Genomic DNA, 23022 nt, shown 5'->3' on the forward strand with positions numbered 1-23022 from the left:
GAGGAGGTCCTCATACGGTGTGGGAAGGGAGTGGGTCCTGCAGTGCTTGCCTTGGAGACAGGGCTGTGTCCCTGTTGCTGGTCTCATTTCTATCTCTCCTGTTGAGCAGGAAGGAAGGAGGGTTTCTCCTTGGTGGATATTGCAGGTTGTGACATATGTTGGCCTCAGGGCACTGTTCTTCACCCCTAGGGCAGAATGGACAGGTGACCTGGGCCATGGTGTTTATTACAGAGTTGTTTGAGGGGGTCCCAGTTTAACCCTTCACCTTCTAGCACCTCTCACAGGACAGGACAGCTGTAGGGGAGGATGGCAAGGGGCCTTGGAGATGACATTGGCTCCATCAGTAATGTCCTTGGTCATAGCTCATGTCTCCAGGCTTGGTCCACCTTACCTGTGAGTGCGTGCCTGGACATGGGCCATGGTCACATGTGTCCTGTGTGAGGATGTAACCCCTTGTGTCCACTGGTCTGTTGGAGTTGCTGCTCTGTGAACCCTGCCACCTGCAGCCCACCAGCAGCCCCTTACTGTCACCTTGCTAGAAGCTCCTGGGGATGCCAATTTTATTTTATTTTATTTTTGGTACCGGGAATCGAACTCACAACCTTGTGCTTGCCAGGTAGGTGCCGTACCGCTGAGCTAAATCCCCAGCCCCAGGATGCCAATTTTAAATAAGCTATATTCTGTAGTGTGGAAGATTGTGTCTGACTTTCTCTGACAGAGATAAGGATAACTAACTTGAGTCTGAGAGTAAACCAGGCCTTCTCCCCTGGAGACTTTGGGGTGCTCGGAAAGGCCCTGTGAGTGCTCGTTGGTGGCAGGTGTCCTGCCCATCAGCACCTCCAGTGGGCTGAGACCGTGATGTTAACACCTGGGGAGGGTATGTGGACCCTTCTGAGGCCAACCTGACCTGTCCTCACTCCTGTCTCCTCTTGTCTGTTTCCAGGACCCCTGCTTGCCTGGACCTGTCCCCGCAGCTGTCCCTCGAGCCTCTGGAGTGGCTGGAGAGCAGGGCACGTCTCCCAAAGTCCCGCTGCCCCTGAATGTGTGAGCGTCCCCTCCTACCTGCCATGTCCTCCTTCTGGCGCCCCGTGCACACACACAGCAGTGCACATGTGGCTCCATCTGGGGTGTCCAGGGGATGACCAGCTGGTCAGTGCCGTAGCATGCATCTGCAAGGCTGCCTAGAGGATAAAGTGCAAGCCTGGCAGGGTCTGTAAAGTCACAGTACCTGGGAGTAATGATGTAGGAATTGCAGCTACCACAGCCCAAAGCAGGCCTCAGAGTCTGGGTCTGGGATGGTTGGGGAACGGTGGCCTCAGAGCTAGAGGCCATAGCCAGTGCCACTGCATAGCCTGCTGCATGCACACCCCACAAGTCACTCACAGAAGGGAAATGGTTATCTTATCTATTAAATTACAGATCGTAATTATGTAGAGATACATATGGGCCAGGGAGATCACTTAGTGGCATAGCGCCTGCCTGACAAGTGAAAAGTACTGAGTTCAATTCCCAATACCAAGAAAAAGAAAAAGAAAGATGCATACTATTTAAAAAGAAAGATACAGGGACTAGGGATTTAGCTCAGTGGCCCACCTGCCTGGCAGGCGCTATGTCATGAGTTTGATTCCTGGTACCGGAAAAAAAAAAAAAAAAAGAAAGATACATACTATTTAAAAAGCCTCCATTTCAGTAGTGTCCTGAAGAATTAGGCCACCTCTGCGTCTGCACTGGTGATGAGTAGTTTAGTCTGGGGGGCGAATAGGTGCCTCAGGGTGGAGCTTTTGACTTCAGCGGACAGAAGAGTGCGGACAGAAAGCTTCACCCACCTGGGTGCCTCAGACGCTCATTCAGAACCTGTGTGGTTGTAGAATGGAATGTATTTTAGGGGGAAAATGCTTTGAAGAAAGCAATACACCATGTCTCCAAGATCTCCAAGGGCTCTGCCGTGAGGACACCCACACCGGCCTCCTGGGCTAGCCGTGCATCAGCTGCACATGGAGGGGAGCTCTGAGCACCTCCCTTTGCCTGCCTAACCTGCAGGTTCACCAACTCCATGAAAGAAGGTTGAGATTCCCCAGTTTCTGCCTGGCTCCCAAGAGGAACATGGATCAATAAGCTGCACTCCAGGCGGCTTTAGGTTAAACCTGAGTTTTCACCCTGCCATGCCTGTGGGCTCAGCCTATGTGGAATGACACACGGGGGTCGGGGTCGTGCTGTGCTGAGCCTCGCCTGGCATGCACATGGCCCTAGGGGCATCCCCAGAACAGGAAAACCCAAAAACTTACGAACAGCAAAATTTGAACTTCTGTTCCAAGCCCTCCATACATGAAGTGATGTGTGGGCACCATGTGCCGTGTCATCAGCCATCCAGGGATGGTTTAAAGTCTGCACCGATCTGTGTGAGGGACCCAGCACCTGCAAGTCATGGCGTCTGCAGGGCCTGTGGTCTTTGGACCTTCTCCTGGACCCACTTCTGCAGTCTCACTGTAGTCAAGGGCTGGAGAGACACGGGGGAAGTGCACCCAGGACATTGTCCCCGAGGAGCAGACCCATGTTACCAGGGGGGCCCCATGCACTTCCCCACAGGAGAGCAGGGCACAGGCTGTGTGACAAGACTTCATTCTGGCTCCGCATGCTGCACATGGATTCCCTGATCCCTGGGCGCAGGATGCCCTCCTCTCCATGTCAGCTCCAAGAGTGCCCTTTACTCCTCAGGAGCTGGGGACACGTGGATATGCCTCCATGTCCTGGATGGCTCTTGACATTGGGAACGGTGGGGGCAACCTCTCGGTCCCCCAGGTCCCTCTGCTGCCACAAGACGAGGTCGCTGGGACCCTCACCTCCAGGCACAACTGCTGTTTAGCTTGAGATTGTATCTGAGCAAAAGGGAGGGACACTCATGCATCAGAGGATATCCTTCTGAGGATGACAAGGACTCCTGGTGACTCTGCATGAAGCAGAGGAGTCAGGGCATGGTGAGCCTGGCCCTGAGACTGTGAGGACATCTGAGCCATGCTCAGGCACACCTAGAGTGACACACGGGGTTCACTGAACACCGTGTTTGCTGTTTTTCTTAGAGTGTAAAAAGTTATCTTTGCCCCTAGTGTATCAAGGCCCAGCCTGACCCTTGCTACCCTCTTGAGCTCTGAGAAACCAGCGTCTCCAGGGTGCTAGGGGAAGGCACCAGGACGGGGGTATGATTGCTCCTTGTTGGTTATTTCCCCAAACAGATTCCATAAGTCACATTCAAAGTTGGAACTTGGTCTTAGGTGAACTGACGGCACAGAAACAGCTGCAGCACTGCACCACTGTGCTGGCATCTAGAGGGTGGCGGCCTTGGGGTACGGGCCACAGCCTGATGGGTTGACTGTCGGTTGTTGAATAGCTCTGGAGATCCCATGATCCTCCTCACCACGGGTCTTTGTCTTCTATGGCTACGTGCTGGGCCCAGGGGCCTGAATGAGGACCACACTCGGGCTGTGCTGCTGGCCGCAAAATCTGTGTGCTGCCGCTGTCCTAGCACACGAGGTCCCTGGCATTGGTCTCCTGGTCTTGAGGTGCCCTGTGCTGGAAGCTCTTGGGGTGCAGCCTACCTGCAGAGATGCTGCCCCACAACCCCACAGCCTTCCTTCCCACCCATGGTGTTGGGGTTCTCTCCGATATTTTGCCTTTCACTATTGTTGTCATCATCCTGAGGCCCGTGAGCATCCAGCACTAGGCCACACCCAAGGACACTGCACCCCACAGAGAAGGAAGTGGGCCCCCAGAGCCACTGGCCTCCCTGTGCTTGTGGGCGGCCCACCTAGGGCCTCCCCAGGGACACAGTGGGACTCCAGGCCTGAGACACAGACTGCAAACTTCCCAGGAACCCCTGGAGCAGGCAAGGAGTGAGAGGGCCCAGTGCTATAGACCATGGGCGAGGGGCCAGGCGTTCTGCATGGGGAGATGCGAGTCCCCGAGCTGCCTCCCTGCCTTGGGCTCTGTAACACTGAGAACCACCTAGCAGAGCCCAGCTCACTCAACTAAGTGCAGGAGCCGGAGCTCAGAAGAGCGCTGCCAGCTTGGTTGGGGCTCTACCCTCAGGAAGAGGCAGTGGCCACCATGTGCCCAAGCCTAGCACCTAGTCACTTTGCAGCACTGAGCTGGGCTGTGGGGCCAGCAGTGACCCTGTGCAGACCTGGGCCTTGCTGTCCTGCTATCTGTCACCTGTGGCAGGGAAGCACCCTGGTCTCTGTACCCCTCTTGCTGCCCTAACCATTGGGAGCCACCTCTAAGGGGAACAGCAGTGCTTGAGACAAAGGTCCCCGTGCACCAATGGCCCTGGCTGGAACAGAGTGGAAACAGCCATCTCCACAGGAGGGACAGGACAAAACCTCTCTAGACTAGGGCAGAGGAGAGCCAGCGCAGGCGCCAGCAAGTGACTGCTGAGCCCCTGCTCACCGTGATGAGAGCAGAGTGCAGTCTGCAGGAGACAGGACGGCTGGGCTCACACAGTTTGGGTGTAAGAGGGTGTAGCAGGGCCTCATGGAGCCCCAGCGCCCGCCTGGCCATCTGTACATTAGGCACCACATCAGGCACCTGTGGAGGCTGAGATGAGGACGTGCAGCCCACATGCGTCTGGCCTGGCCCGTGCTGGCCCTGGGACCTGTGCCAGGAGGCCATTGTACAAGTCACTGTGGTTGTCACTGGAGCTGGGAAGTGGCAGGTGCCAAAGGTGGCCTGCCAAGAGTCAGAGGTGGGTGGAGAGGGACAGGTGACTCCCTGGGCACAAGCGGCTCTTCCAGTGCTGCCCACAGACATTCCCTTGAGTGACTTGGGAGAAACACATGCAGGTGACCCCCCCCCCGCTGTGCCCCACCCCCGCACGGGCCGCGTGCCTGGCGCTCTGCTGCCTGCACAGCAGAGCCCTCGGCAGCCTCATGCACACTGGTCTCACCTCTGAGACACCCTAAGAGGAATGAGGAAGAGAGGGAGGAAGAGAAGGAGGAGAAAAAAGAGTAACAGGACAAGAGGAGGAAGTGGTGGAGTAAGAAGAGAAAGAGGGAAGAGGAACAGGAAGAAGAGGAGGAAGAGAGGGAGGTGGTGGGGGAAGAAGAGGAGGAGGGTTTTGGGGCCAAGGAGGTTTGTTCACATCTGCAGTCCCCAGCAGTGTACCCCGGGAGGCCAGACCTGACCTGAACAGAGGAGAAAACACATTTGCAATGCAGACGAATTGGCCAAGCAGGTCGCTGTGCAGACCGTGCAGCCTCCCTATGTGAGGGCCACACTGCCCACGTCCAGCTGTGTGCCTGGGCCACACTGCCCACGTCCAGCTGTGTCCCTGGGCCACACTCACGGCTTCCCAGACCCGGATCTGTTCCCCTCCAGATACAGAGGAGCATGGGCAGAGTCCTGGTCTCCCGACTTCACTTCCCCCAGCCGTGGGACCATGGGGTTCCTGTGGCGTACAGACAAGGCCTGCTGTCTGCAAGCGGCAACAGTGCCCCGCCCCCCCCCACCCTGTCCCTCGGCAGCCCGGTGGACTCAGCTCTGGTCAGAGCACAGGGTAAACACGGCTCAGAACACCAGCGCCTGAGGGCTGTCTGCAGCAGAGAAGCTAATAAACAGAACTCCGTTGATCTGCACGTGGGGGGCTAGGGCAGGCACATGTCCAGGTGCCTTGCTTAGGGAGGCTTCCCTCTGCCAAGGAGGCAGGCGTCCTGTTGAAAAGGCTGAATGTGGCACAAAATCTGAGCCTGTCCTTCTGCAAACTGGAAGGACGGCTCTCACAGAGTGCGCCTCAGGAAACGGCATGTGGCAGAGCACTAGTGTCTGCACCCGGGGGCTGCCCCATACAGCGGGTCATTGGGCACTGAGGGCAGCATGCTCGGCCAGACCCCTCTTAATTTCCCGTTTTCCTGCCTGTGTTATTATATTAGGAACCAAGTCCCTGCTTATTTGACAGAATGTTTTTCTGACCTAAAGGTCTTCAAATGACTTGAAACCTATATATAAAGAGTCTTCATCTTTAATTTGATGAGAGGGACAAAAACACAAAGTCCTTGTCCTGGTAAATGAGCAGGAATCCTACAAGAATGAGTGAAGGTCATCGGCTCCTCCCCAGGCCATGAGCTCTGTCAGCTGATTCTGACGGCCGCTGGCATTTGTCGCTAGTGCCCACACTTGCTCTTCTATTCAGGGCAGAGTCCCAGCTGAGAGGGAGAAGCTGACTGTGCCCATGGAGCCAGCCAGGTGGGCATAGTGAGGTTCACAGAGGCCTGTTTATGGCTGTGAACGCCCATGCCTGTGCTCACGCAGGACCAGCTTAAGCTCAGTCTCAAATCCAGGGTCCCTGTTTTGTTTTTCCTTCAACAAATATTCCTTGAGAATCTACCCTGTGCCTAGAACTGAGGAGGTAGTGCTGAGCCTTGCAGAGTGTGCAGTGTGGAGGGGCCGAGGTGCAAGTACCGGGCAGAGACAGTGGGCTACGTGGTGCACGGGGGAGCCTGAGCCATGAGTTGGGCCCTCAAGCGAGCAGAGCTGCTCAGATACTGCGCCCCAAAGGAACAACTGTCTTGTGGGTGCACTCTGGAGGAGCTGGGCCAGACAGGTCACTGCAGGGCAGAGAGGTGGCCCTGCCAGCCTGGCCTTCCCTCAGCAGTGTCCCTCAGCAGGGCTGAGGTTTGGGCAGCCCCTGAGTCTGGCTCGAGCAGAGTGTGGGGCGCCAGGCTCCTCGTTAAGCAAGCCAGTGTCCCTGAGTGAGGCGCTTGGATGTGTCCCTGCCCCAGCCCCTCACTCGCAGACACTGGGGAGGTGGCAGCTGCGCTCAGGCTTGGATATGCTGCTGTGGCCTAGTAGAGGTGTCCCAGCATGGTGACAGCCTGGTGATTCCAGCAGATTCACACTGCATTTTCTTTCCTGAGGGTGGTTGGCAGCACCAGTGGGTGTCATTTCTGTCACCTCTACTGTCTCCCTCCATGCAGCCATCACTGCCCCCTCCCCTCCTTACCCACACAGCACATGGCCCAGAGGGGATGCCTTCCCTACCTACTGTCTTCTCCCAGAGCCCTTGGCAGTTGTCACACGCCAGGCTGTGCCCTGGCTCTCTTTTGTCTGGGCTGGGGACATTATGAATCTATAGGCCTGTGGTCCCCTGATGACTTTGTGTGTCCTGCCCAGGCCCCAACTTCTGTCTCCACAGGGAAGGATGTGTCTGGTACGATGTCCCCAAGGGATGCTGAGAGCCAAAGCTGTACATACCCTTTACCTTGTGGCACCAGAGGGCCTCACGACTACAGGGTTGGGATGTTTGAAATGGGTAGACAATTATAATTTAAGGCCAATAAATTATTAGCGTCAACAGGGTTCTCTTTCTGTTCTAGAATATTCCTCAGGATGGGAGTGTGGTTCAGTCATAGAGCCAAGAGTGAGGCACTATATTTGATCCCCAGCACCACAAAACACAACTTGTCTTTAAAATATTCCTCTTCTTTGAGTTTGACCCTAGGGAGCTGGGCTCCATTTCTGTTTCTGACTCCTAAGAAGGCCCTTCCTGGAGTTGGGGTGCTGTGCAATCCTTGGGCCCCTGAGCCCCAGAGCCCTGTCCTGCAGGAGCCAGGAACCCACAGCTCCCAGGTAGGGTCAGCTTGTCCACCAAGCAGCCAGTCCAGGCACCAGATCCTAGAGTTACCTCTCCTGGAATTCATCTGTCACCTCTTGTGGGGCTGAGACCTCATCAACCAGGGATCCCTAGACTTCTGCAAGTTTATGTGTCCTCACCAGCACGTCAGTGTTCCCAGAGGGGCTTGCCCTAAGGGCTGTGGCTAAACAAAGCCCAGGCCAGGGTTGCTCCACTAAGTCAGCCTAAAAAAAAAGCAGAAGTCATTGTCCAGATACAGCGAGGAAGTGTGCACCAAGCATCCCCAATGGAGGCCACCGTTCTGCAGCAAAGACCCCTGTGCTGTCCCGGATAAGCCGGCATGTGAACCAAGCCAGGTCCTGTAGAGTGGGGAAGGCCCATCCTGGGATACTGGCCTCACACTCGATTTTCTCTAAGGGTCTCTCCTCCTCAGAGCATGGGACTCTGGACAGCATGAAGCATATGGAAACATTGTGAAGTGCCGAAATGGGGCCCCAGATCCAGCCCTGGGCCTTGGAGCCACAGCACACTGTGCCAAGATCACAGTCCCGCTCCTTCTCCAGGGCTTCTGCACAAGCACAGGGTGGGAGGATGTGTGACTCTGTAGTGGCAGAGGCCCAAGCGTGAGCCCTGTGTGCCCCGTGCCTGCCCTGCAGCCACCATGGAGGCGTGTATTGACCTGGTCCTTGTCTTGTCTCCGCCTTCAGGTACCTGGCCCTCTATGCCTACAAGCCTCAGAAGAGCGACGAGCTGGAGCTGCGCAAGGGCGAGATGTACCGCGTGCTGGAGAAGTGCCAGGATGGTTGGTTCAAGGGTGCCTCATTGCGCACTGGGCTGTCTGGGGTGTTCCCTGGGAACTACGTGACACCTGTCTCCAGGTGAAGGTTGCTGCCTGTTCCCTGGTGCTTTGGAAACTGCAGGAGGCCATACTGGGGTGGGCTGGGCTGGGCTGGGCCAACAAACCCTCCCTGCAGGCAGCTCCCCTTCAGCGAGGTCTGACTGGCTCCCTCCAGGACCCCGGCCAGCAAGGAGCCAGACTTGAGGGGAAGGGAGATCACCAGAGAGCCAGGCTACAAGTGTGCGTTGTGCTCATGTGTTCATTCTACACAGCATATGCAGGGGAGTAGTGCACTGTGCAGCACGTATGCACATACGTGTGCATGCACATGTGCAGGTGAGGGTGCCTATGAGGCACAAGTGCATGCCTGTGCATGCTGGGCTCCTGTGCACATATGTGCATTTGCAGTGAGTGTGCCACCTTAGTGTCAGTGGGCACAGTGTTCATGTCTGTGCACAGCACGTACACGCTGTGGTGTGTGCACCTTCACACATATGTGAAAGCACACCTGCAGAAAGGAAGGGTGAAGCATGCTTTGAGCAGAAGCATTATTAGCAATTTAATTTTTTTCTTTGTTCCTTCTAGTTTCTTAGGAATTCTGGGTTATACAATGTTTGTAAATGTTTATAAACATTATGCAACAGAAAGGGCAATTTTACAGATTTGCTGAAGTGACAAAATTTCCCTCCAAGCAGAGGGTCAGTCTTGCCCACGGCAGCCCTGGGGCTTGGCCCTGTGTCTCCTCCACTTGGGGCGTGCTGGTGATCCGAGGACCCAACCTCAGGGCTCACTTGTCCTGGGAGGAGGACTATGAGGGTATTCAGTGATGCTGGGCCTTAAAGGATTGCAGATGGGTTCTTGCTGTCATGGTGGCTTTGGAAGGCACAGGAGTAGATTAGGTTAGGACCTCAGGGTGGATTCCATGGTTCAGGGGTGCTCCTACAGGGCACGGGGTTTGCAGGAACAAAGGAGGCTTGTGGGAGAGGCTCCATTCAGGTGATCTTAGCAGGGAGAAGTCTGAGAAGCCCCTCTGTCTACCATGGCCATATAAGGAGAAGCTCACCCAGGCCTGCAGCCAGGCTGGATCTCAGAGAGGACCTCCACCCTGGCTTGCCCCTATGCACACTCATAGCTGATCATCCATCACCCACAGCCAAGCCTGCCATGAGGAAACCCTGGCGGGCTCAGGCGGCTGATGAGCACTAAGACGGTAGCACTCTGGTGGGGCATCTCCCCCACCAGGTTAAGTGCTGAGGTCCTTGGCACTTGGGCCCAGCTGTTCCTCCACTCATGTCCTTTACCAGTGGAGACAGAGCACCCAATGGGACTCCTTGGAATGCTTCCTGCCTCTTCCTACCACTGGGAATGGCCTGACACCCTGTTCCAGGAGCCAGCTAGGCCTCTGCTGTGGGAAGGCTGCCCTGTGGCCTCTCCAGGGCCACATGTCCCCAGTGGGCTGTTGTTGAGAGCAGCTCATAGTTACTCTCAGTGCAGCTTTGTCCCTGGGCTCCTTGCATGCTATATATGTGTACCAGGTGCACAGTAAATGCAAGTTGAATTAATAAAGGAAATCTGAGTTTGACTCAAATGTCATCCCAAGGGCTCTCTTCCCCTACTTCCCAGGTCTTCCTTGTAGGCCAGAGGGTACTGCTGGCCAACCCTGAGCTGCAGAAGGACAGCACTGGACCAGGGCCCTGCGGTGACCCTTCTCTCACAGCTGTGGGCAGAGCCACCCTTGACAGTGTAGGCCCCTCCCAGGCTGGTCCAGGTCCCGTGGTGCCAGTGGAGGGTCGGAGAGGTCAGAGCCTGTTTGCTCCCATGCCGCTCCAGTGTCTGTGAGAGACGTCCTGGAGGGATAGGGACAGGAGGCTTCAGCCTGGCAGAGGAAAGATACCCCAGTATCCGTTGCTTTGAATCCCCAGACTCTGTCTTGCCCTCATCCCAGGAGCCAGATGTGGGCAGATGTGGGTGTGTACAGGGGTTTAAAAGGCCCCCACAGTGGCTGGGGTTCTCTGTGGACAGCGGCATCACCTGGAAGCTTTGGGGTGAAAAACTCTTCTTTCTGGTGTCAAACTGCACGTCCTTGGCATCCTCAGGAGGAAGCTGTGCTGCCTGTTTCTTGTTCCCACTCCGCCCACCAGACGTGATGGGGTCACCCACTGCTTGAGCTGTTGTTAGGATGAGTGGAGGCCGTGCTGTGGTAGTAGACATTGGGCTGGAATCGCTCTGTCCCTCGGGACTCCCTTGCTGTTTCTTTAGTGTGCAGCCCGGCTTTGTAAAGCATGACTTCTGCTCACCTGGAGCGCTGTCAGGCATTGGTTAGGATTTTTCTGGGCCTCCTCCCTCCATCTCTCAGGGCCCATAAGTGACAGTGGCCCTGACTCATCCAGGTATCCCCTGACTAGACTCTGTTTGCTTCCTCAGGGCTCCTGGAGGAGCAGCTGGGCCACCCCGGAATAGTGTGCTTGGAGGGTCTCCTCTGGCCAAAGGCATGGCCACTACTATGCACCCTGGTGGGGGCAGCCTGAGCAGGCCGGCCCTGCCGCTCTCCACACCACAGGCCCAAGCCCTGAATCCAGCTGGCTCCCCACCGATGGGCAGCTGTCCCCGACACACAGCCCAGCCAGCCACTGGCCAGACGCGGGGAGCTCTCTCTGCAGGTATGGATGTGGATGCCGGGACCTTGGGGCAGGGACACTAATGTGAAGGACAGACATCATAAAACATGTTTTGGCCCAGGTATTGAGCAAGCCACCATGGGACAAGCTGATTCTTGTCATAATCTTCATCTGCTGATCTCTGGGAAGCACACTTGCTGTGTTACTCTATCCTGGCAGCAGAAATGAGCTAGGGAATTCACAAGTTTTGCAGGTGGGTGGCAGGGGGACCTTATGGACTAGTAAGAATAGCATGGCACCTTGAATGTCCATAGAAGGAAACTGGGCTGTGTGGAAGTCCCCACTTGGGGGCATTTCAGTGTCCCCAGCAAGGCAGCATCTAAGAACCCATGGTTAGCACAGGTCAGAGGTCCCTTCTCAAGCGCCTGTGCCTGGAAGGAAGGTGCTCACTTACGGCAATATTATCAATCCCTACACTGGTCAGACTCGAGGAAAAAGCCAGTTTGGCCCCAGAGTGGTGTGAGAGGACATCAGGGGTAGACTTTAAGGCATCAAGAGGGTAACCATCTCTTGCCTGGAGGCTGAGCACTGAGCTGATGAGCCCTGCTGAGGTTGGGTACAGCCGCTCTGGGGCATATGCCACACAGCCTTCCAAGCCACAGCAGAAGCTGCCCTGATCAGAAGCTGCCCTGAATGTCCCTTCTCAGCCCATCCTGATCCTCTCCGAAACCATCAAGTGGGGCTGAAAGGGCAAAAGGAACATAAGTCCTCTGGAGCCATAAAACACAGGGAGTGACCCATTGTATGTCCCCAGAGAGCGGCTTCCTGGGTGTGAATAGTTGAGATGGTATAGACATAATGGAGGCTACTTTTCCTTGAGTCCCAGCTGAAAAGACAAAGGGTGGACTAGGGCCCCATTCATTGTCCACATGCCCACCACTGTGGCCTGCATATTTACATGTGGACACAACTCTTCTGTGGGCCAGGAAGAACTGGGCAGCTCTGCAGGAAGACCGAGTTGATGTGAACCCATGAGGACCCACAAGCCATATAGGGTGGATGTCACTCTGCTCCCACTCATGCTGGCTTAGCAGAAGGCTGGGGTACAGGAGGAGGGATGGTGTGGGGAAACCTGGGGGAAAGTAGTCCTTCCCAGAGTGAGCCCCAAAGTGATGCTCAGGCAGGGAGCCGTGAGGGGTGTGTTTTAGGTAGAGGAAGGACAGTCAGGAGGGCAAGAGTGGGAGACAGTGGGCTTTGTACAACTATAGGCACTGGGCCCTCTTCACCTGCCACTCACTGTGCTTTAGTTCCGGGAGCCCAGCTGCCCAGCAGGACAAGAACAGGACAAGATAGTTTAGAGGATACAAGGCCCTGTTCATACAAATTTCATCACAGGATCTTGTTATAATTGTGCTCTGCCTGATACACAGATTACACTGTGTCTTAGGTGACAAAGCACACAAGGGTTCACCATCCACTGGGTTTCCAAATGCACCAGTGGCAGCCTGAAAGACCTGGGCTCAAAAGCTCCCCCTTTGTGAACGGAGAGCACACTGACATTCCCACCCTGGGTGGGTTGTGGAAGGGCTCCTGATCCTGTCAGTCGCTGTGTACTCAGTATGTCCTAGGTGCTCAGTCAGTGGAGAGGAGCGTTCAGTGCATGAGGGGTGAGAAGGAAAGAGAAATAGTTGCAAATCATCACCAAAGGGTCCAAGGGGTCGGAAGCTCCCTCAAAGGGTTCAAAGACCACTGGCCTGGCAGCCTGGCAGTGTGGCACAGGCAGCTGGAGAGAGCTGGAGGAACAGAGGCCAGCCTGTAAGGGGCAGTAGGACTGAACACTACGCCTCTCAGGAGTGGTGGCTCTGATTGAGGCAGGCAGTGCAAAGGTGCACATTGCAGAGCTGGGCACAGAGCCTGGGCACCAAGTCAGAGTCCAGGACTGGGATGGGTTAACTGGGAGAGGAAGGAGGGCATGTAGCCTGGAAAACACCAGAGGAAACTGCTGCTGGGGAAGGTAACAACCGAGGTCAGACACAAAGATGGAGAGTGTCAGGCTAAACCCCGAGGCACAGCTGAGACCACTTGAACAGGCTGAGTTGAGGCACACAGTGACAGCTTTATTTCAGACCAGGTGTGGTAGGGCCAAAGGTGAAAAGACCATTGGCCCTGAACGAGGGAATGAGGTATGCTTGAGCAAGGGAGGGGGTCTCAGTGAGGCAGATGGAAAATTCTACGTTTGTCTAAGGCTGTTGGTGGGCTTGGTGCACCTGGCTAGAAGTGCAGGATGACAGTTGTGGGTGTCCCGTGAACCCAAGAACCAGCCTGATAAGTAGAGTTATTTTGGTCTCTCAGGCTGGGTGGAAGGCTTTATGTTGAACAAAGTGGTAGGTCCATTGGGCTTTTCTCTGCAAGTTGGGCAGGGTCCAGTGTGGGGACCTAACAGGTGCCATGGGTGCTGGTCAGTGGGCTCAGGTGATGGGGGACAACCTCACTGTGCCAGCCTCACCTCACTCATCAGGACCCAGGTTTTGCACAGGGGAGGGCAACCGTGTGCTGGCTGCCCTGTAGGTGAGGAAGGATATTGCTTTCTATGTAAGGAAGCCGTGCAAAAAGTCAGCTTTTTAGGGGCAGCAAAATGGAGCCAGTTGCCTGGTGTCTGACACCCTCCTTTGATCGGGGTAGACCTCAGGTGGTGCTCAGCTGGCACTGAGGATGCCTTGCAGGCATCTGCTGTAGCACCTCCAAGACCAGTTCCACCAACCAGAGATCCCATGTGTTGGCACTAATCTTGCACATACAGCTTTTCTTTTTAAATTAGCCGTGTGTACCACCTGTGCTTTTATTCTTTCTGCAGCAGTGTCATCTGGTCCCAGACCCTGGACCCCAATCCCAACACCTTATTTTGCATTGAACTCAGGGTTCCTGTGTTCCTGTCAAGCCTGTGTGGTGGGCTTGTGACCTGGGGTCCTCAGCTCAGCTTCTGAAGAAGCTTGCCAGGGCACACACCAGGCAGGACCCAGGACGGGTGCTCCTGGGTGTGAGCCTTTCCTGTCCACCAGGCATACCACACACGTGTTCAGGCACCTGGCCCTGGCAAGGTAGCAGTGCTGCTCCTCACAAGGAGTGCACAGCCTGGCACCAAGCCCTCAGCCAGCTCTGTGGCCTCACCCTGCCAAACCAGCTGGAAAATTTCTCAGTTCGGGAAGAAAACCGAGCCCTCCCAGACACTTCTCCCTCTATGCATGAGCAAGCAGGGACCAAAGAAATTGGCAGGGCTGGGGCAGCACCACATTGTGTGGTGGCCCCAGCCTGTCACCATGGTAACCACCATGGCATGGCAGCGTTCCTTTCCATTGGATAATTTTACACTGGGAGAGTGAGGCACGGGATGGTTAAATGATCCCCTTCTGCATCCCAACCACATTGCTGTCACAGCCAGGTTACAGAACAGCTCCTGGCGAGGCATGTCAGTAAATTAAATGACCTGAGTTCCCACAGCATTTCCCACTTTATTCTACATTTAGGGAGTGGAAAAACGTTGTTGACAGGACAAGTAATGGATTGTTCCCTATAGTAATTGCCCATTTCAGTAGACCCCAGCCCCGCAGCTGGGAGGCATTTCAACAATGGTCTCGTCCCATGCCCAAGGCAGGCACTTTGACAAATCTTAATTGCATCGCCCACAGCATCCGATATGATTTGTTCTGCTCCGCTAACACCACTCCTTTTCCAAGGATGGCATTTTCCTGCACTCCATAAGGACTCCCATCAGCACTTGGCAGAGACAAGAGTCCTACATGGCCATTTATTTATCAACAAAAAAAGCACCAAAAAAGCTGAATATGGGCAAAGCACCCTGTGAAGGCTCAAAAGCACAGAGAACCAGACAGAGCCCATTTCTGCCCTTGTTAGAGGAAAGGGCAGGACAGGATATGAATTCCTGCTGCTGTGTGCAAAGCACTGGGATGGAGGCGTCACCAGGTTTCAAGCAAACAGGGAGCAAAGGGATCCATTCAGATCTGGGAGAGAAGTGGATGAGGTGGGAACATGTGTGGGGAATGTTCAGGAGGAGGCAGTGATGCCCAGAATCCCGGAGGAAACAGGACCATCTAAGCAGAGCGATGGGCAGAGGAACCAGCAGGGCATGGGTGGTGAGGAGGACCACTGTCTCCATGTTGTCAGCCTGTCTGGGTTTGATGGGACTGAAATTGACGTGGAGGGAGCAGTCCAGGGAGGAGGTGACAGTTCTGTGCAGGTGATGAGTGGGGGGTGAGCAGCTCTGGGCAGAGCCGAGGCCGGGCCAACCCCCAGAACACAGAGGCCAGGTGCACTTGGAGATGGGGTGAGGCCTGATCCTGGGCAGGATCCAAGAGGTCGTGTTACACCATGCAAAGGAATTGGGGTTTTTGTCCTAAGGACAGTGGAGCACATTGCAAGGTGTTAAATAATAGATACAGCTGGACTTGGATATTTGGGAGAACAAGTGGCCTGATGCCTGTGGCCAACCTGAAATGGTGTGATAGGGTTTATCCTCCTGCCTGAAAGAGCTGATCAGCACACAGTGTATAATAAAATGACAACTTCTGAGGCACCAGGCATCAGATCACCAAGGTGAGTTGTTAAACAAGGAATAAATGTGTTCAGAAGGCTAAATTAGAGATCCTAAAAAGATCCAGATCAAACTTCTAGAAATAAAACTGCAGTGTGTGAGATAAAGAATACACTGGAATTAATGGCACATTAGGCGTTGCCGAAGAAAAGCAGACGAGTGAACTTGAAGCTGTAGCAATAGAACACACAAAAATTGAAGCAGAGATAAAGAACTTTTAAAAAGCCTCAAGCATCAGTGAACAATGGGAACCTCTAAGTGGCCTGACATATGTGTAATTGGAGTCCTCAAGGAGAAGGAGAAAGAAGTGGGGTACAAAAGTGATGCCGAGAAATAAAGACCCAAATTGTCCTAAATTTGAAGAAAACTACACCCACAAGCAACTGGAGACAGTTACACCAAGACAAATCAAAATCCAATTGTTCAAAATCTGTGATAAAAAAAATTTAAAAACAGTCAGGAAAACTGTGTAAATGTAAAAAACAGGGAAGGGTTAAGGTTGTTTTCTTGTCAAGAGCGCTTCAGGTGAGAAGGCAACAGAGAACTCAGAATTAACTGAAGGAAATGTGTCTGTCCTTCTAGGACCCATAACCAGCAAAAGTATCTTTCTCTGTATCATTCCAATTTCAGTATATGTGCTACCTAAGCAAGCACAAAAATATCTTTCAAGAAAAGGCAAAATAATTATTCAGACTCTGTAAAGCTAAAAGACTGTATCATCAACTGACCTACACTATGAGATGTAAGAAAGTTCTCTAAGAAGGAAGTTGACAGATGGAAAGAGGATCCCTATGCAGGGACAAAGAATGGTGACTATTAAATAAATGCATGACATTCCCTTATGATTTAAAATATTAAGATATAGCTATTTAAACAAAAATCAAAACAATCCAGATTGGGACCTGAGACTTACAGGAGAGTAAAGTGTTCCATGGCATAGCACAGAGCTGGGGTTAGGGACCTGGAAGACCCTGTACCGTCACAGCATTCTTATGCTGCATGGAATTTCGTGGACTTGCTGCTAAGAAGGCCGATAAAGAGACATGGGAACACTAGCTGTGAAAACAGTCATACCCTTAAGCTAACAGAGCAGGAGATAAAGTGGAATCATAAAAATTCAGTCAATCCAAAATAAAGGATGAAAAGAGAGGAAGGAGAACACTGGGCATATGGGACAAAGAGAAAATACACAGCAGGATAGAGGTTTCACCTAATCATGTAAGCGGTTGTATTAAATAGGGTCTGAATAGCCCCAAATGGAACTAAGGTTTGGTGGCCAGATATTTAAAAGCAAGTAAGTAAGTGAAAGTTACACACTGAGCAAGAAAGATTTTTTAATACTTTAAAAACACAAATAAGTTAAAAGTAAAAGGAAGAGACAGGAAATGCACATCTCTGTCATTCAGGGCCTTGTATTCTGTGAAGTTACCTTGAAGGCTGGGTGGATTCTCCTAGGTGAGATTATGCATGCACATGCCTTACATAGATTCTGATCTTTTTTTCATTCATTCTGTTTATTTTACGATGGAGAGAAGAAACTTCAGCAGTGCCAAGTGGCTGGCCTAGGTGGTTCCCAGACAGGTTCTGAGCTGGGATTCAGGCCCATCCAACTTGCCCCAGAACCAGAGCTGGTTCCCCAACCCCCGCCACCCTCTTGGCTGCTCTGAGAACTGAGACCAAAGGCAGAATCATCTGTTGTCCTCAGCTTGGAGGGCTACTTAATTCAGGCAACTTAAATTGTTAGCAACTCTGGAAGTGTGTAAACGTGACTGTGACAGCAGTGCAGGCATTGGTTTGGGAGTTTTGAGCCAATTGTAGCTGATAAGAGCGTGTCTTTCCCATTTTCTGAAATGCAAAACTTAATGGAAAAGTTTTATCTGGCTCACAATGGGTTCAGTCCATGGTCAGCTGGCTCCAAGGCAGGAACAACATGGTGGAGGAGCATAGCAAAGGAGATCTGCCCACCCCATTGGCAGCCAGAAAGCATAGAGAAGCAAAAAGCTGGGGACAAGAATGCACATTCCAGGTAACACCCCAGGTGACCCACTTCCAGCCAGGACCTGTTTCATAACAGCACAGTCAGCCATGCACTTCGCAGTGGATGAATCCACCTATGGGTGTAACATCCCATGATCCAGTCACTTTCCAAAAGTCCTGCCTATGCATAACTGAGACTTACAGGAGGTCTTTTAGATGTAAACCATACACAACATTTGAAAATAGGGAGTTTGCCAATAATGAACCTCAAACATGCTAACATAAATCCAAAGAAATTTGGAATGGCTATGTTAAGAATGATACTGAACAAACTAGAATTCATAAGAATATTGTTAGGAATGATAAAAAAGACAATTTCATAAGTGGTAAAGGGTCAGTTAATTAAAAGGGCATAACACCTTGAAATATTTAGGCATCAAATAATAGAGCTCAAAAAGTATAAGCAATTACAGTTAAAGCTACAGGAAGAAATCGGTAAATCCACAATTGCAATCAGAGATTTTGACATTTTTCTCAATAGCTGACAGAACAAGTAGACAGAAAATTGGTAAAAATACAAAATAACACTATAACCAATTTGAATTAATTGACATTTAAGGAACAAATGTTCCATCCAACAACATCAAAGTATGTGTTCCTTTTAAATGCACACAGAACAGTTCTGGGCTATAATATTTAAATCTCAATACATATAAAAAGATTTAAGTCACACAAACTACATTCCTTACCACAGTTGAATTAGAAATCAGTATCACAAATAATTACAAATATATATTTGAAGTTTTCAAATATTTGTAAACATCAAAATAATGCATGGAGTATTGAAGAAATAAAAATGATATTAGATTACATATTGTTATCTTCAGTGAAGTTGCTCAGATTACCAGATTTAAGAATGCAAGATTGATCAAACAATAAAAGAGAATAAAAAGTAATAATAAAAAAATTAGAAATGATACAGAGCTTTACTAAACAAGATGGTAGGAATTCAACAATGGTTGTTATATTGCATATTGTTGTCTTCAAATTAGTTGTTCAGATTACCAGTTAATTCCTATCATCTTGTTCTGAAATCCTGTATTATTTTTACTGTTTTTGTGCTGTTTTGTTTTTATCTTTGTTGTTATTTTGTTATTGTTCTTTTCTCTTTAAAAAATGATCTTAGAAAGCACTTGAAGCTGCATGAAATGAATATACAACTTATCAAAATTTGTGGGATGTCATGAATGCAGTCCTCTCTAAACATCTGTAGTCAAAAAACAAGGAAAAGTGTCAGATGAGTGGCATCAGCTTGTATCTGAAGTAACTAGAATAAAAAGAGCAAAGGGACCTTAAAGGGAGTAGAAAAGATCACTGCAGAAGTCAATATAACAAAAAACAATAGAGAAAGCCAATGAGACCAAAAGGTGGTCCTTTGAGATCAGTAATGAAACTAATAAACCTCTAGCAGACAGATTTTTTTTAAAAAGGGGGAACAAACACAAATTATTACAATCAGGAATAGCAGGTGACATTGCTGCAAACCCTACAGGAAAGTAAGGGATTGCTTAAAATGTTCGTGCAAATAAATTCAACAAATTAGATGAAATGTACATATTAAAATATTTCCTGAAAGACAAATTATCATATTTATCCAAGAAGAAATAAATAATCTGAATAGCCCATATCTATTAAAGAAATTCATCTTAAAAGTTTCCACAAAGAACATCCCAGTCTCAGATGATTTCATTGATGATTTATGTATGATAATTAGGAAAGAAAGTACAACAATTCTGGGAAATTCTTAGAAAATTGAGAAGAGAGAATACTTTCTCTTTTTCTGTATATCCAGCATTATAATACTAGACATCCCAAGAAAATAAAACCACACATAAATATGCCTCATAAATAGACATAAGAAATCTAAACAAAATTTTAGTAAATCAAATATGACAATAAATAAAAAGAATAATACACCAAGTAGGGCTTACTCTCGGAAAGCAAGTTTGGATTGACATTTGATAATCCATGCTGTTTGACTAAGAAATAATGTGACTGTTTCAGTAGTGTGGACATCAGTACCCGTTCCTGACTGAAGAGACTCAGACGGTGATTCTTCTGAGACGTTGCTCCTTTGAGTTCATAAAGGGCTCTGGGAAGAGGCACAGATAATCTGTATTCCACTCCTACAGCAAAATACCTGCTCTGGGAAGAGGCACAGATAATCTTCCCCTGAGATCAGGAACAGGTGGGATGTTTGCTGCCCTCACTTCTGTTCAGTACTGAAATTCTAGCCAGGCTGGGTGAGGTAAGAAACGTGTGCAGATTGGAAAGGAAGGAGTAAAACTTTATAGTTACAAACAGCATGACCTCATATAGAAAACCCTAAGGAAAGCGCACACACGCGTGTGCACACACACACATGCACACGCACACACACACACACCTAGAGCTAGAAGTTTCAGCAAGGTTGAAGATACAAAATCAATATAAAAAATCAGCTGTATTTCCGTGTATAGTCGGCTCTCCATAGCTACAGTTTCCATGTCTGTGGCTTCAGTCAATCATGGGTCCAAAATATTTGCAAAATAATTGGATCTGTGCTGAGTGGGTATAGATGCTTTCTTGTCACCATTCCCTAAACCACATAGTGTAATATCTGGTTGCCTGGTACATTAGTCACTTTCTTATTGCTGGGACAAATTACCCAACATCCACAAGTTAAAGGAGGATAGATTTATTTTAGCTCACAGTTTGTAGAGGTTTCAGTCTTTGTCAGCTGGCTCCGAGGCAAGATGACATGGCAGAGGGAACTAGGAGAGGAGAAGTGGAGAATGGCAGGCCAGGAAGAAAACAGCAAGCAGCAAACCTGCTTTCCTTCTTTTTGCCTTATAGTCCATTAAGGCTACAGGCCTATTGGTTGGTGTCAGTACACCGTGGACCTTCCCACAGTCACACTATGTTAAACTAACCAGTGAACTAACAGTGACCACACCCTTAATCCTCCTGTGGTTGTCACCAGCCAGAGCTCTCTCATGCTTTTGGCCCTAGCTAAGCAAGGTCTTGAGCCCAGTATGGAAAACAAGGGTCAGGACCAACCAGACCCAGCTGTAGACTAAGACCAGCTGGTGTGCAGTGCTGCTGCATAACCCAGGGCCATCTCAAGGCTTCTCTGAGATGCTTTCCCAGATTTTACTTTCATGGGCATTTTAACCAGCATGGTTTTAAAAATCTTGGGAATGCATTGGTTTGTCATAGCACAGAAAACCAGTTAGAAGGTGCTGTAGTGTAGACATGATTTGTCCCCCAAGGGTCCACATGTGTGTGATGTTGGTGGGTCTTTTAAGAGGTGGGGCTAGGTGGGGGTCACTAGTAGTCGCAGGGTGCTGGGAAGGTGTGATAGAAGGGGAAGGTATGATGCTCAACATGAGTCCTGCTCTCACAGTGTTCCCTGCATCTGGCTCAGGGAAGTGATTAAATTGGTTCTCATGGGATTCTGAGGGAGTTAAGAGCAAGCCTGGCCCCTACTCCCACTCTGGGCTCCATCTCACCATGGGCACTCTCTCCCCTGCACACTCTCTCACCATTGTGATGGATCCTTCCCCATGATGGGTCCTCCCCTATGATGGGTCCTCCACCATAGTAGATCCTCCTCCTAGATGGATCTGCCATGACATCTTTATGATACGTGAGTTCATGGAGGCTCTGGGCCCTTAAGCCTCCAGGTGTGCAGGCTCACTGAGCCCAGCCTCAGGTATTTTGCTGTAGGAGTGGAAGCATGCTGATCCACAGGTCATCAGAGAAACTGGGAATGAGCCCTTACTTAGCATCCTGGGAAACTTAGCTCCCCCCAGGAAGGGCTGTTGCGAGTGGGGCCAAGGCTGGTCACTGGGCTTTGAAGAGAGTGCATCTTTGCAGTTGCCCAGCCTCAGTTTCTTCTCGAGCAGGAGGACCTGTGCTGGTGGCCAGGTCCAGAAGAGACAACACTGAGAAGAGGGGTGCTGGGTGCACAGCAGCCTGCAGACTAATCATCTACCCATTGTTTCTCCACACCTCCCCCAGCAACCCACTCCTCTACCCAGGCCCAGGATCGACCAACGGCCACCGTGACGCCCCTGCGCACTCAGAGCTCCCCGTCGCGCCTGCCTGCCACCAGCCTCAGGCTCCACTCCGTGGTGTCCCCACAGCATGGCCATCAGTCCCTGGTTCAGACAAGTCCCCGGCCAGCCATCCCCCTCACCTCTGCTGCATCGGCCATCACGCCACCCAATGTCAGCACCACCAGCCTCAGTGGGGATGTCGGCGTGGGTTCTGGCAGTGCCCTGTCCACATCCAGTCCCCCTGGCACAGGGTGCAGACTGGAGGATAAGAGAGGTGAGAAGGTAAGTGGACATCCTGGGTACCCTTGGCACCAGATGCCAGTGGTGCCTTCAGTGGAGGCCTGAGTGAGGGCATCGAGTTCCTCCCTCAGCTGCACCAGGCCTGAGACAGGCAGAGGCCAGACCGAGGAAGGCAGCTGGCTGGAGGAGCCAGGCGGGACCAACATGGGGCAGCCACGGGTTTCAAGCAAATCAGAAAACAGCATTCCCTCCTCCACAGAACTTAATGCCCTCTGTGGAGAAATCAGTGTAACACACTCATTTTGTTAGAACAAGATCCTTACCGCCATGTGCTGGAAAGCTGTAGCAGCGAGAATCAAATCTGTGTGAACAGCACCCCTCCCTTGAATGTGTCGTTCTTGCACAGTGCATAGCCTATTCAACCATATGGGACAGGCTGCTTCCTAAGAAGACATGAGAAGACAGCAGGGTGCCAACCCAGTCGTTGGCATGGACAGCACTTTCAGCTTTGCTTTCAGCGGTGGTGGGTGCTGGGCTGGTTTCATAAAGGAAAGAGTCCAGCAGCTGACCAACCAGTTGGACACCAGACCAGCCAGGATTAGACTCTACATTTCTAAATTAGTGTGTCCAACAGAAATAGGGTGCTGGCCACAGATTTAATGAACATTTTCCAGTGTCCACATTTTTTAAAAGTAAAATTTTAAAATTAAAGATGAAATTCATTTCAATAGCCTATTCCCATTCAGCACAATGTCCAAACTATTCTTGCTTCAATATGTAATCTATATAAAAATTACTAGCGAGCTGTTGACCTTTCCTTTTCCACACTATGTCTCCGCTAGCTGTGTGGAGCATGTGGGCAGTCCTGCAGTGCCCAGCCACATGCCACACAGTCATGTGGGGTACCTCTCACGTGAGCTGCCTGGGGACCCTTCTGCCTCAGTTTCCACCTTTCCAAGGCTCTGCTGCTGTCCCATGCAGAACTGGTTTGGACTGGGGGGTTGGCAGGGCAGCTGGAGTTA

The 23022-nt window shown here is 51.2% G+C and overlaps 1 protein-coding gene across 1 annotated transcript in view; it reads left to right on the forward strand.

The window, feature by feature from the left end:
* The window catches only part of Sh3rf3 (SH3 domain containing ring finger 3), a gene marked incomplete at its 5' end in the record, with an annotated part of 169086 nt that overhangs the window by 129353 nt on the left and 16711 nt on the right, over window positions 1–23022 (forward strand). Inside the window, 4 exons of the mRNA XM_005400847.1 lie at window positions 944–1044; window positions 8326–8496; window positions 10881–11116; window positions 21723–22042. Of these exons, the coding sequence (XP_005400904.1) occupies window positions 944–1044; window positions 8326–8496; window positions 10881–11116; window positions 21723–22042 (828 nt within the window). The remainder of the gene's footprint in view (window positions 1–943; window positions 1045–8325; window positions 8497–10880; window positions 11117–21722; window positions 22043–23022) is intronic.

The sequence above is a fragment of the Chinchilla lanigera genome, unplaced genomic scaffold (assembly GCF_000276665.1).
Source record: "Chinchilla lanigera isolate Chin_1 unplaced genomic scaffold, ChiLan1.0 scaffold00069, whole genome shotgun sequence".
In the NCBI taxonomy this organism is placed as follows: Eukaryota; Metazoa; Chordata; class Mammalia; order Rodentia; family Chinchillidae; genus Chinchilla; species Chinchilla lanigera.